Source organism: Notolepis coatsorum (genome assembly GCF_963971535.1).
Source record: "Notolepis coatsorum genome assembly, chromosome: 12".
NCBI classification, from domain to species: Eukaryota; Metazoa; Chordata; class Actinopteri; order Aulopiformes; family Paralepididae; genus Notolepis; species Notolepis coatsorum.
Window position 1 is genome coordinate 124,264,412 of NC_140176.1, and position 17,721 is coordinate 124,282,132.

General features: G+C 44.0%; 1 protein-coding gene across 3 annotated transcripts in view; it reads left to right on the forward strand.

The window, feature by feature from the left end:
• taok2a (TAO kinase 2a) overlaps nt 1–17,721 on the forward strand; it is a gene marked incomplete at its 3' end in the record, with an annotated part of 116,647 nt that overhangs the window by 11,567 nt on the left and 87,359 nt on the right. For all 3 annotated transcript variants that reach the window (XM_084326130.1, XM_084326131.1, XM_084326132.1), the window contains 3 exons: nt 864–935; nt 8,201–8,302; nt 16,776–16,821. In XM_084326130.1, the coding sequence (XP_084182256.1) occupies nt 864–935; nt 8,201–8,302; nt 16,776–16,821 (220 nt within the window). The remainder of the gene's footprint in view (nt 1–863; nt 936–8,200; nt 8,303–16,775; nt 16,822–17,721) is intronic.

Below are 17,721 nucleotides of genomic sequence, written 5' to 3' on the forward strand. Positions count from 1 at the left end.
GGCAGCAGCACGAAGTCTCGAGGGACTTATTTTATTTGGAATATATTAATGACTGTATATACGCAAAAGTAGCCTAGTTTTAAGTTAAAATATTATAAATGCCTTGATGATGTCATTCTTTATATAGGCCTATCAATTGTTTTTAAGCTCAATAAACTCTGACCGGAATTTATCCCATTGGTCCGGTAGATTGAAATCTACCGGACACTCAGACCTGCAAAAAGAAATTCTAACTGAAACCCTGCTATACACGTTATATTAAAAAATTCAAATGTATATGATCGGTATACATTATGCTTCATCATGCGTGGAGGAAAGGGGGGGCGGGGGTCGTCTATAATTCCTTTATCGTCAGTAACGGCTTTATGTAGTATGGGTTGATATATTGATCAGACTGTTTGCAAACAAAGAAACGCACAATCGGGCTGAAAATAACGTTACTGTCCTCTTACCGTTCGCCGATGAGACTGGAAGAAAAAGATCCCAATTATTTGACGCCAATCGCCTAGATCCATTTCCGGTTTGTATGGCGCAATAAACGCCGAAATCATATTGATTATTGCGTTATGGAACGCCAGTGTTTGTCTGTAGTCCCGTAGCAAGATATTACTGCCGGAGGGATTTCCTCGACGCACAGATCACAACTTCCGGTTTTGAGAGTGTAACTCGCCCGACCATCCACCAGGCGGCGGTATTGAGGCGTTGCAATCTCATTCAGGGTCCCACTGCAGCACCGGAGGTTGGCTGGATGAATTATGAATGCCATGGCGAAACAATGAAATATTGATTTCAAACACGTCGTAAGTCGTTCTTGGTGACCAATGTGTTAATGGACTGATTCTCCATCTTGTGTGCATCGCCAGGCGCGAGACGTGCGCAACAATGAGGTGGTGGCCATCAAGAAGATGTCGTACAGCGGCAAGCAGACGAACGAGGTGAGAACACAAGACCATCAGGCCTTCTATCATTATAGCAGATCTGTAGGAGTCAACACATGTCTGTAGATGTTAAATAACCCTCCACATGTATAATAACTAGGGATGTCCGATATTGGCATTAAAATGTAATATCGGAAACAATCTGTATCTGTTTTAAAAAAAAAATCTTACTTCATTTATTTAACCTTTATTTACCCAGGCAAGCAAGTAAGAACAAATTCTTATTTTATTTATTGTCAAAAGTATGCATAATGTTGTGTTAATTCCACAAAAAGAGATATGTAATGTTAATTACCTGAAACATCCCTAATAATAACATAACGCTGATCATATATACAGAATAGTGAACATAACACTGATCATATAGTGAACATAACTGATTGTATATACAGAATAGTGAACATAACTGATCATATATACAGAATAGTAGGGCTGTACCGAATGCTTCGAAGCTTCGATCATAATGTTGACATTAGAATTCTAAATCAACATAATTTTTTTTTATATAAATCTTTTTTGTATGTCTATTCAATCTGTTTAAACCAATGGGATTTTTCTTCACAGTTGCAGATAAAGTTTAGGCTACATTAATATTATAATATTATACTATAAGACGTCACCATCACTTTCGTACCAACCGTGCCCTTATTGGATTATTTATATTTAACGAAACTGATGAGTTATATTGATTAAAGAAAGTTGATTTAATAAAAAAAAATACAAATTTAATCAGATTAATCACTTTATTCAAATTGAGGATTTTAGTTTAAAAAAAAAATATATATATATATATTTCTTTTATGAAATCAATTTTTTTTTTAGACATTCGAAGCTTCGTTCGAATACTTCAATAGAAACTTCGAATGTTAAAAAATGACATTCGGTACAGCCCTACAGAATAGTGAACATAACTGATCATTTATACAGAATAGTGAACATAACGAAGGTTATTCTATATGAGTAATAGCGAGCGATTTGCTCTATTGGAACTATCCCTTTAATCATATTCTAAAATGAAAAATTTCACCAAGTGTACGACCTGCCCACCTGCCTGACCACTCTCACCACCGAAACGGAAGACTGTGGGGTCCTCAGTGAGTCAGAGCAAAGCGCTCGCTATTACTCATATAACTAGGGTTATAGAATAACCTTCGTTATATTTCGTTAATAGCTTCAGCTTTGCTCTATTGGAACACAAGAGCTGAGCAGAGCGTAAGCCCGACAGATGCACCCTCTGAGGTCCCCTACAACCATCAGAACCGGGGAGGTTCCGGGCCCCCTCTAGCGAGGGACCGGAGGGAGATCGGACCCGACTGTGCGAAGAGGGTTTAGCGCCTCAAACGCACAGGGTGAGCAGACCATGGGACTTACCTTTTGTTTAGAAGGGCCCGCGACTATTCAGACGCGCATCCCACACGTCACCAGGGAACGGACGTGAGCAAAACCCCTGTCACAGCCCCCAATATTGCGGGGTTAAAAAAAAAAAAAAAACTGTGGCAAGGCCGTAGCAGCGGAGCGAGGAGGAGGTCCCAGCCTCAGTCCACCCTGAAAAAAGGGGCCTGGTGAGGTCCATGAGGCCGTGGCATCGAGACCCCACCAGACGGTCACTGGTGACACCACCCCCCCACATCGCCAGTGTATCGGACAGGGCCTAAACCAGGTGAAGGCCCTTCCCCCCTTGGCACGCCGCTCCGAAGCGCTCCCAAGGAGGCTTCCCCCCCACAATAACGTGGGGCCAGCCGGCGCGCCGGGGAGACAACCCTCCAAGGAGGTTGATCCCTCAATCCAGGCCGACAGGACCCAAGAGTAGAACTCGACCTGCGCCCGAAGCACTGCGGACTAGACGGGCGCCTAAGGGGCTTACTGTAGGAACAGTATCCCGGCGGAAAGGGAAGGGTGTGGATTCTCCCAGAGAGACCACAACTTGAGTAAAACAATTGAAAAAGGTTCATGTAACAATTGGACAGACTCTCTGAGGAGGAGGCTCTGACTACTGGTAGGGAGCAGAGTAGAAGACAAATTGTCCCTCTACAATGACAGCGGTCTGTAGTACAGGCCCTGTAACTCACGGACATGCCTCTTGGCCAGCAAGAAAAAAGCGCCTGTGACGTTTTTCAAATGGCCGGGGGAAACCTGTGTCCCACCTATCCTGATTTGGTGTGGGAGACAGGAACCCCCCCCCCCCCCCATGACGAGAGAGAGAGAACACCCTCGACAGGGAGACTGATAGGTAGAAAGGCACTACCTCTCGGCCAATCAGTTTCGTAAGGATATAACTTTATCCGGGAGGGGGGAGGTTTATTTTATCCACCCCCTCACCACCTCACCCCTGATACGACACCAAAAGAAAGCAGAGCCGTGACACCAGGTGCATGGCGCGCCAGATGAAAGCACATACTTACCTGTAGAGTAAAAGCTTTACATCATGCACGCCAGCCACAGCCGTTAACCTCGTTTGTGTAAAAAACTGGCTTTATCCACGGCTCTGGCTTATGTGTGAAAACTTGCCACCCGTTATTTTTATCATTACCCTTAACACATTCGGGGCCATTGGGCTGAGTCTAATTAATGGCAAGAGGACCAGGGAATGTAAACAAACGTGGGGCTTTTTGTACAGCTAAATCTATACTTTATAGTATTTCTATCTGTCCATTCTCATTGTCAATTGAGTCCATAAACCGTCCCTTCAAAATGGCTTAAAGAAAAAAAAATCATCAATAGGTTCTCATTTTATAGCGCCTTTGAATATAAGCGTTATACGGGATTTTGGACTAGTATATTTTCTGGAAGGCTGGATAAAGGGCTAATAGCTGCTAACGTTATATCCAATGGCATTTCCGTTTTACAGATGCTACAGAAATAACTCAAACTGCATATGATCGGGACTATCCCAAAGCATGAATGCATGAAAGGGGGGGGGGGGGGCGGGGGACGTCGTTTATTATTGATTACCAATAACCATGTTCGTCTAACTAGCCACATAGGCCGGTCGCCTGGATGGCTATCAAAACACTGCCCGATCGGGTTGTAATTTACGTGAAAAAGATCTTACCGTGGTCCGGGCTGATCCCCCCCCGAGCATTTCCCCGTTATCGATCGCCATCTGGTAGATCTATATGTCCATTGGCTGATGATAAATCCCCTTATTGCATGGTGAAATCTGCAATTCGAAACGTAATCCAAGCTACAGGCTGCAGATCCAGAATCCTGCTACTGAAATCTCCATTGAAAGAAAAAAAAAAGACTGATCCGTTCAGCCACAGGGCACACTGCAGTAGTGCGATAGCGCCCCTAAGAGGATCTGGCCGGTATTGCACCTTGTCGAATTCATAGAGTAGGGTAAATCTGCAGTGCCGCTCGGCGACCTTGAACAGGTTATTAAAATGGAATAAAAGCAATAACAACTTTCCACGGATATGTCCGTGCCTCTGTCCACAACGGCTGGAATCGAAAGCCGGATATATCCGTGCCTGGGCGGGAATGTGTTAAGCAAAGAAAAAATATCAAGCTAAAGAGAGGGACTCAAGGCCCTTGGTCATATGCCACTATGTACAACTCTGTAGGCTAACACCCACACCAGTTGTGGACTCAATGCTACGTTTACCTAAACGTTACATGAAACACACACACAACTTGTTATCATACAATAAAAAAAAACAGTTCACTTTTACTCGCGTAAGAAGAACGCTGTTTTTAAGTAGAGAGAAGGACATAAGCCTTGGCCAAGTGCTAGAACTTACAAGCCTTGCTAAGCTATACAAAATAGCGACCAACACAATTTTCAAAGAAAACTGCACAACACTCCAAGCAAGAAAACGCATTTGTAGCTGTGAGTTCACATAGCCCAAAATGCAGTGAAGTAACACATGTTTTGTTAAACAAAAACATTGTTATTAACCAAAAACATTCGGGAGGTGGAGGAAGGAAGAGTGGGGCATAGTGTAATGTCCTACGGACTCCTACCTGACCACCGGACGCAGGATGAATGGCTGCAACAACAGGCTGGTCCACCATGTTGACGAGGCCTCTCGCTGGCGGGGCCAGAAGCAGCGACGGCTGGAGCCTCGCTCCGGCGCAACGCCCACATCCTGCGGCCGGTCACGGTGCAGGCCGACGACATCTTCTGCCAGAGATGACGCAGTGTCAGAGTGCTCAGGGCCCGCTACTTCCTCACGGCTAACGCCAACGGTTTAGCACAAGCTAACAGCTAACTCCAGGCTGACTGTTAGCATCAAGCTAACGTTTCCAGCCTTAACGCAGCAGCAAGCTAACGGCTTAGCCTAACAGCTAACTGGCTAACAGCTAGCTCTTACCGGCTATCGATAGCCACCAGCTAACGCAGTAGCAAGCTAAAGCGGCTACTACTGAAGCTGTGTAACATGAGGAATAGCGATACAGGCCAAACACTTCAGACAGCCGACTGTCCCCTTCTTTTTATCCAAAAGAAAAAAGAACACAGAACGGTGTTACCAGATACAGTGGCATCGGCAGCAAGCTCCGTTGTACGCGGGCTGCAGCCGTCTTGAGCTCGGAGATATTCTCCTAATGAAACACTGAGCTTGCATTCTCCGCGCCGGGAGCTTTCGTCTTGAAAAGCGGGGCCAGCGCAGTGGCAGAGAGCATCGGCCTTCAGAGACCCGGGAATCGAACCCTAGACTCGGAATCACGGCCCCAGGAAAACAAAGCTATGACCTCTCTGAGGAGGAGCACTGTTTTATCGTGGGGCATCAAACAAGAACCCCCTCCATACCGCTATGGAGAGGCAACGAAGGGATTCTTGCTTGGAGCCGACCTTACGCAAGCTGCGCAGTTGCCCCCGCACAACTGACACACCTGAGGCTCGCGTCGCAAAATAACACCCGCCCTAGAGAGACCGTCAGCTCTCTTAGCCTCTCGCCTCTCGCGGCATAGTATCCAGCTGCACAGCCGGAGCACAACGCCGGTGGGGGAACTGCTCAGCGACGCGCGCCCCAATGCGAAGCGCCGGTGGAGGTCAGAATGATCATCATCTTCTAGACTCTCCGGTGGTGATGACATTATCCTTTCTTTCCCCCGTAAATTAGTGAGAGAGGGAGAAACAAAATAAAATGCCAACACAGCTCCTATAACTAAACTAACTACTTTAACACTAAACTTAAAGCGGTGCTATGACACGGGCTTCAGCGGTGAAAATAGGGAAGGACCCCGCTTATGTAGGAGCGGATGTGGGAGTGGTCAGGCAGGTGGGCAGGTCGTACACTTAATTTTCGAATATGATTAAAAGGATAGTTCCAATAGAGCAAAGCGTAAGCTATTAACGAAATATAACTGATCATTTATACAGAATAGTGAACATAACACTGATCATATATACAGAATAGTGAACATAACTGATCATATATACAGAATAGTGAACATAGAATAGTGAACATAACACTGATCATATATACAGAATAGTGAACATAACTGATCATATATACAGAATAGTGAACATAATGTTGATCATATATATAGAATAGTGAACATAACTGATTATATATACAGAATAGTGAACATAACTGATCATATATACAGAATAGTGAACACAACTCTGATCATATATACAGAATAGTGAACATAACTCTGATCATATATACAGAATAGTGAACATAACTGATCATATACAGAATAGTGAACATAACTCTGATCATATATACAGAATAGTGAACATAACTGATCATATATACAGAATAGTGAACATAACTCTGATCATATATACAGAATAGTGAACATAACTGATCATATATACAGAATAGTGAACATAACTCTGATCATATATACAGAATAGTGAACATAACTGATCATATATACAGAATAGTGAACATAACCATATATACAGAATAGTGAACATAACTGATCATTTATACAGAATAGTGAACATAACTGATCATATATACAGAATAGTGAACATAACTGATCATATATATAGAATAGTGAACATAACTGATCATATATACAGAATAGTGAACATAACTCTGATCATATACAGAATAGTGAACATAACTGATCATATATACAGAATAGTGAACATACCTGATCATATACAGAATAGTGAACATAACTGATCATATACAGAATAGTGAACATAACTGATCATATACAGAATAGTGAACATAACTGATCATTTATACAGAATAGTGAACATAACTGATCATATATACAGAATAGTGAACATAACACTGATCATATATACAGAATAGTGAACATAACTCTGATCATATATACAGAATAGTGAACATAACTCTGATCATATATACAGAATAGTGAACATAACTGATCATTTATACAGAATAGTGAATATAACTGATCATATATACAGAATAGTGAACATAACTCTGATCATATATATAGAATAGTGAACATAACTGATCATATATACAGAATAGTGAACATAACTGAGCATATACAGAATAGTGAACATAACTGATCATATATACAGAATAGTGAACATAACTGATCATATATACAGAATAGTGAACATAACACTGATCTTATATACAGAATAGTGAACATAACTGATCATATATACAGAATAGTGAACATAATGTTGATCATATATATAGAATAGTGAACATGACTGATTATATATACAGAATAGTGAACATAACTGATCGTATACAGAATAGTGAACATAACTGATCATATATACAGAATAGTGAACATAACTGATCATATATACAGAATAGTGAACATAACTGATCGTATATACAGAATAGTGAACATAACTCTGATCATATATACAGAATAGTGAACATAACTCTGATCATATATACAGAATAGTGAACATAACTGATCATATACAGAATAGTGAACATAACTCTGATCATATATACAGAATAGTGAACATAACTGATCATATACAGAATAGTGAACATAACTCTGATCATATATACAGAATAGTGAACATAACTCTGATCATATATACAGAATAGTGAACATAACTGATCATATCTATAGAATAGTGAACATAACTGATCATATATATAGAATAGTGAACACAACTCCGATCATATATACAGAATATTAAACGTAACTGATCATATATACAGAATAGTGAACATAAATCTGATCATATATACAGAATAGTGAACATAACACTGATCATATATACAGAATAGTGAACATAACTGATCATATATATAGAATAGTGAACACAACTCTGATCATATATACAGAATATTAAACGTAACTCTGATCATATATACAGAATAGTGAACATAACGTTCTTCTCTGTGTGTCTCCAGAAATGGCAGGACATCATTAAAGAGGTGAAGTTCCTCCAGAAGCTGCGTCACCCGAACACCATCGAGTACCGAGGATGTTACCTGAGAGAACACACAGCCTGGGTAAGAGGTGTTACCTGAGAGAACACACAGCCTGGCTAAGAGGTGTTACTGAGAGAACACACAGCCTGGGTAAGAGGTGTTACTGAGAGAACACACAGCCTGGGTAAGAGGTGTTACTGAGAGAACACACAGCCTGGGTAAGAGGTGTTACCTGAGAGAACACACAGCCTGGGTAAGAGGTGTTACCTGAGAGAACACACAGCCTGGGTAAGAGGTGTTACCTGAGAGAACACACAGCCTGGCTAAGAGGTGTTACCTGAGAGAACACACAGCCTGGCTAAGAGGTGTTACTGAGAGAACACACAGCCTGGGTAAGAGGTGTTACTGAGAGAACACACAGCCTGGGTAAGAGGTGTTACTGAGAGAACACACAGCCTGGGTAAGAGGTGTTACTGAGAGAACACACAGCCTGGGTAAGAGGTGTTACCTGAGAGAACACACAGCCTGGGTAAGAGGTGTTACCTGAGAGAACACACAGCCTGGGTAAGAGGTGTTACCTGAGAGAACACACAGTCTGGGTAAGAGGTGTTACTGAGAGAACACACAGCCTGGGTAAGAGGTGTTACCTGAGAGAACACACAGCCTGGGTAAGAGGTGTTACCTGAGAGAGGTGTTACCTGAGAGAGATGTTACAGAAGGAGGTTTATAAAGGAAGGCTGCTTGTGGTGAAGGCTACCATTAATAACAGAGTTTGCATTTATAAATGTATATGCTTTTAATACGGGTAGAGAGAGGATGTTAAGGCAGGAGCTGTCGGATGTGAATCCTGACACGGTGTTAGTTAGTGATGCACGATATATCGGCTGCCGATATAATATCGGCCGATATGGCCGTTTTTTTACACATCGGTATCGGTCCGATATCAAGATAGGGCCGATATTATTATTATTATTATTTTTTTTTTATATTTTTTTTCTTCTTTTTACATGTTTTGGCCTTAAATAGTTTCAAAATATCAGTCATTTCTGAAAATAAGTTACAAAAGTAAAAAAAATTATGCGTTTTGGAAAATAGCTCTTTATTTGGTTATCATAAAAAAGTGTTTTCTATACAGAGATATCGACATCGGTAAATATCGGTATCGGCCAGAACAGCAATATTAATATCGGTTATCGGTATCGGCCACAATTTTCACATCGGTGCATCACTAGTGTTAGTGATGGGGGGGGACTGGAACTGTACCTTAGACTGAGCCTACCCTGGATAGAAGCGGGGGGGAACCTCATGCTGAGTCTGCAGCTGTTTTAAAGGATGTCATTAGGACTTGTGATCTTGTGGATACATGGAGACTGATGAATCCACAGGGGAAACGGTTCTCGTGGGTCAAGGTGTTGGGGGACAGGGTGTGTGCAGCTCGGCTTGACCGCATTTATATTGTAAGACAACAGAGTAACAGGCTGGTCGCTGAAATCTGCCCGGTCAGTTTCTCAGACCATCATTTTGCAATAGCACAGCTGGCCATGTCATCAGGGCCTCGTCCCTCTGCTTATTGGCAATTCAATGTAAAGCTTTTACAAGATGCCACCTTTTGCTCGAGTTTCCAGGGCCCTCATTCATCAATGTGGACGTAGAACATGTTCTATTTCCACACGTAAGCACGGAATGTAGAACTAGTGTACGCACAGGGAAGTCGGGATTCATCACACCGTGCGTACGCAGGCTCTATGCTCCTCCGTGTTGATGAATACCACTTTGTTCTACCGTCCATGCTCGTGCATGATTATCCATATATGGTCATGAAAGTGAGGAAACACCCCCCATGGGATGTGAAATAATGGACTGACCCGAGCGGAACTCTGAGAAACTCCACGGACAATTCACTGCTGTCGAACCAAGAAGACACTATCGCGTATTATGGAATAAATAAAAGGCGGATTTGTAAACGGTGATGTCAGATATCAACGGCTCCCTAAGACCATTGCTGCAATTCTGCCTGGACAGCTCAAAATACTAATAAAGACCGTTCGTTGACCACTGTTTGGCGTTGGTTGTGTGTCATTATAACCGTGCTGTAATATGAATGCCTTTATTAGTTGTGTTCGATTGGCTATATGATTTTTAGAGGCATCTATTTTGTTGTCGGCTAATAAAGACCGCGCTGGAATATGACTGCCTTTTCCCGTGTTGTTTGATTAATACCCAGGGATTAAAGTTCTCCTCAATTCTATTCCAAATCGTGATGGATCTCCCGTCAATTTTCTACCTGCTGCATATGATTTCTAGAGGCATACTACAATCTATTTTGATGTCAGTATTGGGTAGCCTATATAAACAATATAATACGAGAGCATATACAAGAACAATGAATCTCACTGCATGTATGATAGCCTGCCTTTCAATACATGAACTTGAATTCCATCATGTTTGTGTGCGGGACTCACAAGGCTGTTGTCACAATGGGTGGTACCGGTGTACAGTAATAATAACAGTCCACACAATATCACGATCCATGCCATAGCCTATGTTCTATTAGGACATGATCTGTGACGACAAATGTTCTAGAATGTTTGATTAAGATATCATACTCTGACAGCATGCCTATGAGCAACAAAAACGCGAACTTGAATCCCATCATATAGTCTGTCCACTATCTGCATGGTGTCATTGCAATGCGTTTTCTATTCTTTCTTATACAGTAAAAAGGGGGAAGAACACTATATTCATATGACTTATTCTGCTTACAGCATCGAAATTCCACTTGTTTCGTTTAACGTAAAGCCTTTTAAATATAATCAAAACGTTCCCGTGTTTCGGCGGTCTGTGCGCAAAATAATAACGAGTTGAGCTTTATGATTTATGATGAATTGAAAATGGGGGACCCTGATGTAAACAAGACGAAAGTTGGTCTGCATCCCCAATTAACAATTGTATGTACTGAGCTGTACTGTACTGTACCCATTCTGCAATCTGTTAATAAACTTTTCAATCAATCAATCAATCAAGCTACGCGGAGCGCAGTCAGTCAGTAGCCTACACCCCGTATATTCCGATAACGCTATATAAACCATGCTGCATTCATTCTGAGAGAAAGATCTATTATTCCAAATGCTATTTATAGGGTTTTGACCATAATTACACTACTGTTGCTATTTTACAATGAACTATAATAATGAACTGTCTACGGTTCGTACAGAACATGCCAGTGTTATTATGCACAGAAGCTCATTTCCTTGTTGTAATAATATATTCTACCACTGGGCGTCAGGTACGCCTGGTCTGACCTGTGCGTAGATGTAAGCACGGAGTCAAGTTCAAATCGAAATTGATGAATCCCACTCTTTGCTTAGAAATGATCGTACGCACAGGGTAAGCACAGATCTGTGCGTAGAACACGTTGATGAATGAGGGCCCAGGAGTTTTGGGAGAGGTGGAAGCAGAGAGAGGGAGATTTAGAGTCTCTGAGGCAATGGTGGGATACTGGCAAAGCGCACATAAGGCTTTTCTGTCAGCAGTACACTGCTTTCTCCTCAGCTGAGTACAGGAGGGCCCTGGAGGCTCTGGAGCAGAGCATACGGCAGGTGGAGGTGGAGCTAGTGGGGGGTGACAGTGGGGGGCTACGGGAGAATCTGTCAGAGCTACGCAGGGACTTGGGGGTTTTCCTCCAGGACAGAGCAAGGGGTGCGCTTGTGAGGGCTAGGTTCACCATGCTGAGAGAGATGGATGCTCCTAGTTCTTTTTTCTTTGGCCTGGAAAGAAAAAAGTGCGAGGAAAAACAAATGCACTGTCTGCGTCTACCCAATGGACACGTCACGTCTGTGATCGGGGAGATGCGGGCAGAGGCTGTGCGGTGTTATTCTGTGTTGTATGGTGCTGAACAATGTGACCCTGTGTCTACGGACACATTACTGAGGGATCTCCCTCGTCTGTCTCAGGAACAGAGGACTGAACTGGGCACTCCTTTAACGGTTGGGGAGCTGTCGAAGGCAGTCTCCCAGATGACTCCTGGTCATGCCCCAGGGGTAGATGGTCTGCCTGTGGATTTTTACAAAGGAGTCTGGGACACTATTGGACAGGATCTTTTTCGTGTCTTGCGCGAATGCATTGAGGTGGGGGAGCTGCCGTTGAGCTGCCAGCGGGCAGTTCTGGCTCTACTGCCGAAGAAGGGGGACCTCAGTGAGCTCAAGAACTGGAGACCTGTAGCGATTCTTTCAGCGGATTACAAGTTGGTTGCAAAGTTCCTGGCCAACAGGCTTAACATGCACCTTGAGTCTGTGGTGCACCAGGACCAGTCATATGGTGTGCCTGGGCGTTCAATGACACACAATTTGTTTTTAATGAGGGACATGTTGGACCTGTCAAGGCAACACAACATGAACTTTGTTATGAAAATGTTATACAATGGGGCCTCCTGTCTGATGAAAGTGGGTGGGGGCCTGAGCAGGCCAGTCCAGGTGGGGAGGGGGATCCGCCAGGGCTGCCCACTGTCAGGTCAGCTCTACACTTTGGCCATTGAGCCTTTTCTGTGTTTGTTGAGGGAAGAGGTTGAAGGGTGTGGGTTCACCCGAGTTGGGGATCGACAGGCCAATATGTCTCTGCCTACGCGGATGACTTGACCATCTTTGTCAGGGATGGAGAGGAGGTAAGAACCGTAGAGAATAGCCTCGAGGTATGCAAGAGCAGCTTCAGCGAGGGTGAACTGGTTGAAGAGCGAGGCACTGCAGTGTGGGGCATGGAGGGGCCTGACATTACCGCAGTTACCAGGGGAGCTACAGTGGGGTGTGAATGGCCTCAAGCTTTTAGGGGTATATCTGGGTTCAGAGGGGTGGGTCAGCAAAAACTGGGAGGGCGTAGCACAAACAATGGTGGCTAGGTTGTCGAGGTGGAAGTGGCTGCTAGCGCAGATATCCTACAGAGGGAGGGTGCTCATAGTCAACAACCTGGTGGCTTCATCCCTGTGGCATCGGCTGGCTGTTCTCAACCCCCCCAGAGGCTTCCTGGCAGACATCCAGAGGAAGCTGGTGGATTTTTTCTGGTCCGGACATCACTGGCTGAGGGCCGCAGTCCTTTATTTGCCGGTTCAGGAAGGAGGACAAAGTCTTATTGACTTAGGGTGCTTTCTCACTCACCGTTCAGGGTCGAATCAGAGCCGGATCGCTCCAGAAAAGGGTGTGTCAGTCCTAGTGAGAACGCTTCCCCCGGGACGCTGATTCGCTCCAAACCTGGACCGCTGAAATAGGTGGTATTTGGGGAGCGGGAGTGGGGGGCGTGGTGTGCAAGCTTGTACCAAAACACGGGAGAGGCTTCTGTATCAACTTGCTGACACACACAACGTCGTTAGTATCGTTACTGTAATGCTTTCATGCTTGCTTGAATTTTGGGCAGATAAAAACATACAGCAACAACTGGACAATACCCACAAAAATGATATTTATGGGCAATTTGCGAGTTCAGACCTCAACCAAACAAGCATGTGGAGCCTCACGGCTCAGTGGATGAAAACATGAAGCCACGTTACAAGCACAAGACTTCCCTGGCTTGCATTAGGCCTGGCATTTTTTTTGCCATTGCTATGTCTACTATACATTGGTTTCTTGTTCGAATGCCTTTATTTCTATTAGACCAGTGGTGCCCAACCAGTCGGCCGTGATCGACCGGTAGATCAATGACATGCAATATAATTGTCGCAAGCGATGGACTAATGTTAGCTGCGAACTAGTTAAATAGGCTAAGCTAACCCTGGAAAACGCTCAAAGCGGACTCCACGACACCAGTTCCATTTGTGAGAAAAAGGGGGTGGGTTATATTGACGAGGCTTGACAACAGAGGTTCAAATATAACTTCATATTTATTGGTTATTTGTTTCTATATATCAGCATCCAGTCTCCACCGCCGTGTTAAAACTCTTCCTATGTTGACGTTCGAGCGCGACATCATCGCCTACGGCAAGCTTACACGCTCAAAACGCAAACCGTAAACAACCCAGAGCGCACCAAGACGAGTGTGTACGCAAACTAGAGGGGGGAGAGGGAGGGGGGAAGTTCGCACCCAAGGACGGAACGAGGACGGAGCGGACCCGAATGGTGAGTGAGAAAGCACCCTTAGAGAGCAGGGATGAATGCTTTCAGGCTCCAGGCAGCACAGAAGCTGCTATATAGTACGGGAATATGCTGGAGGGGGCCAGCATGTGCACTGCTGCGGAGGGCTGGTGGGTTAGGGCTGGACCTGCAGTTGTTCCTGATGGAGCTATAGGAGTGGGGGTCGGATTTAGCCAATTTTCATGCGGCAGAATTGTTACAATAACCGGATTTCTACCCGTCGGTGCTGAGGGCTTGGCGGCTGCTGAGAAGGACTTGAGTGGAGGATGTGGCACAAGGACCGTGGACATGGGAGGAGCCTAGGGCTGGGCGATATAACGATAAATATCACGATATATTTTATTAATCGATATCGAATATCGAAAAAAAAGATTTTTTTCTTTTTTTTTGTGTGACCTGCAACAGGGCAGTTTTAAAAGCAGAGACAGTGGACAGACTTGTCTTTCTTGCCTGCAACTTAAAGTAATGGCTTTGCTTGTCCAAATGACAATACTGACCAAATAGAGATTTATTTTTCTCTTGTCCATTTATTTTGTTTGCTTTCTAATTTAAAATACAGTTTGAAACCGTCTGTACACCGTAGGCTATGTGTGCTAGCAGAGCTAGACTCCAGTCACGAGTCACGGTGCACATGTGCGGTGGTTTGTCCACCAAAAAAGCGCCAAAAGATCGCAAATAAACTAGCAGAGCCAGAACTGTTCAACTCCCCTGGAGCCACAGCCAGCAGAGAAGCCGGTTTACTTTAGCTTTTAAACCAGCTGCAGCCTGAGAACTGGAGTGTGAGGGGATGTAACACTAAAGATGGCGGCAACAACAAAGAATTGCTGCAAAATAAACATACATCTGTTTATTAATTTTTTTTTTAAATAAACGTATAACAATTTCGATAATTATCGATATCGAGAAATATGATAACATCATATCGTTATCGCGATATGATTTTTTGCCATATCGCCCAGCCCTAGAGGAGCCTCTCTTCTATAACACTTTGTTCCCCCTGGGGTCGGTGCGTTCTGCCACTCTGAGACAGCGGCTCATGAGAGGGGGCATCAGAAAACTTTCGCATTTACTGCCGCCAGAGAGAGGGGAGTGGAAGACCCCTCAGGAGCTTTCCCTTCAGACTGGACTAACATCGTTGAGACTGCTGGAAGGGTTTATCAGGGAAGTACTGGCGGTTCTGCCGGACCACGTCAGAGACCGCAGAGTGATGCCACAGGGAGGGCAGGCGCTGGAGTTCCCTGCCTTGCAGGTGTCGGCAGAGAATGGAGTCTGGCAGGGGGGGGGGGGGGGGTTATTGTCATTTACCACCCCCAGCTTGGGGCAGTTTAGCCTGGCATGTGGCAAGGCTCTGTACATAACCTGCATGAAGGTCAGAAACATCAGGTCCCTGCAGGACGTCAGGCAGCATCAGTGGCAGGGGGTGCTGGGTGATGGCAGCACTGCTAGCTTTAGGTGGAGGGTCTTTTACAAACAGCCACTGCCTAAGAGGTCAGGGGACCTACAGTGGAGGATAGCGCATGGGGTGTTGGCAACGGGTGGATCCGGGGGTGGGCAATGGGTGCCCCTTTTGCGGAGTATCTGAGACTAACCCATGTTTTCTTACAGTATCAAAGAATCAATAGGGTGTTGTGGTTCCTACAAGGGTTATGTGTGAAGCTGGGGGTGATGTTCTGTGTGGAGAGTTTCATCCTTGGCCAAACATATTCATTACGTAACAAGGCTGTGAGCGTTTTACTGAACTTTGTTTACGGGCGGGCTAAGTTAGCCATTTGGCTGACCCGTAGGAATAGGATCCGGGGCGTTGGTCCTACGGAAACGGTGCCTATGCTGAGGGGTATGATTTCTGCACGCCTTAGATTAGAGTTCATGTATTTCTCACTGAGACATAATGTTGATGCGTTCGTGAATGCTTGGGGACTGGGGAATGCAATGTGTACTGTGGGGGAGGAGGGGCTGAACATATGCATTTGAATGTCAATTGGTTTTTATGTGTGCTGAAGAAAAATGTTGGGGGTTGTTGGTGTGTTTGTGTTTTACCATTATGTGTATACATGCATATTTATATAATGTATTGTGTTCACAAGACAAGAGGATACTACTTGTGTGTTTGTGCAAATGCCTGTTGGTTTATTTGTGGAGTGTGTGTTTTACACATGTAAGTCAAGTCTACTGACTGTTTTTAGTTGAGATGTTTTAATAAAGAATATCAAAAGTCAAAGTCTCTCTCTCTCTCTCTCTCTCTCTTTCTCTCTCTCTCTCTCTCTCTCTCTCTCTCTCTCTCTCTCTCTCTCTCACTATTCTCTCTCTCTCTCTCTCTCTCTCTCTCTCTCTCTCTCTCTCTCTCTCTCACTATTCTCTCTCTCTCTCTGTCTCTCTCTCTCTCTCTCTCTCTCACTATTCTCTCTCTGTCTCTGTCTCTCTCTCTCTCTCTCTCTCAGCTGGTAATGGAGTACTGCCTAGGTTCAGCGTCGGATCTCCTGGAAGGTAAGTCCAGCACAGGGCACATTTTCTGTTACAGCTGTTTATTCATCTGGATCTGAAAAGGAAACCGCCCCAAATCACTCCCCGAAATGGTGTTGTGTGTGAACTCTTCCTTTCTTCCATCCACTGTCCCGGGAGAGGTCCGGGAACCCCAGGGGGCCTTAAGGAGGTTCCAGGGTTTGATTGATTAGAAGCTAGCCCAATGAGAGAAGAGTGCCTCTAAGTAGGGATGTTCGATGTTGGCTTTTTTATCGATATACCGATATTGTCCAACTCTTAATTTCCGATACCGATATCAACCGATACCGATATATGCAGGGTTTCCCCCGCCAAAAAAACGGAATAATTTCAGGTAATTAACATATCTCTAAATTAAATCTGAATTTGTTCGTACTTGCTTGCCTGGGTAAATAAAGGCTAAATAAATGTAAAAAAAATCAAATAATTTTTTTGAAAAACCGATACAGATAATTGACCAATATCGGCTTATAATAATATCGGTAGGCCGACGATATCGGACATCCCTACCTCTAAGCATACGTTCCAGGGCCCTCATTGATCAATAATGTGTAGAAAATTTTCTATTTTTTTTTATCCTAAGCACGGAATTTAGAATGTCTCTACGCACAGAAAAATCGGGATTTATCAAATGTGCGTACACAGGTCCTACGCACACCTGCAAGTACTCCGTGTTGATAAATGCCACTTGTTCTATGCTCCGCACTCGTGCACGATTTTAAGTATTTGCATACAGAACCGCCCCTAATTAACCATATATGGTAATGAATAGGGATGTCCGATATTATCGGCCTACCGCCATTATCGGCCAATATTGGCATTAAAATGTGATATCGGAAAATATCTATCTGTTTTACATTTTTTACATTTCTATAACCTTTATTT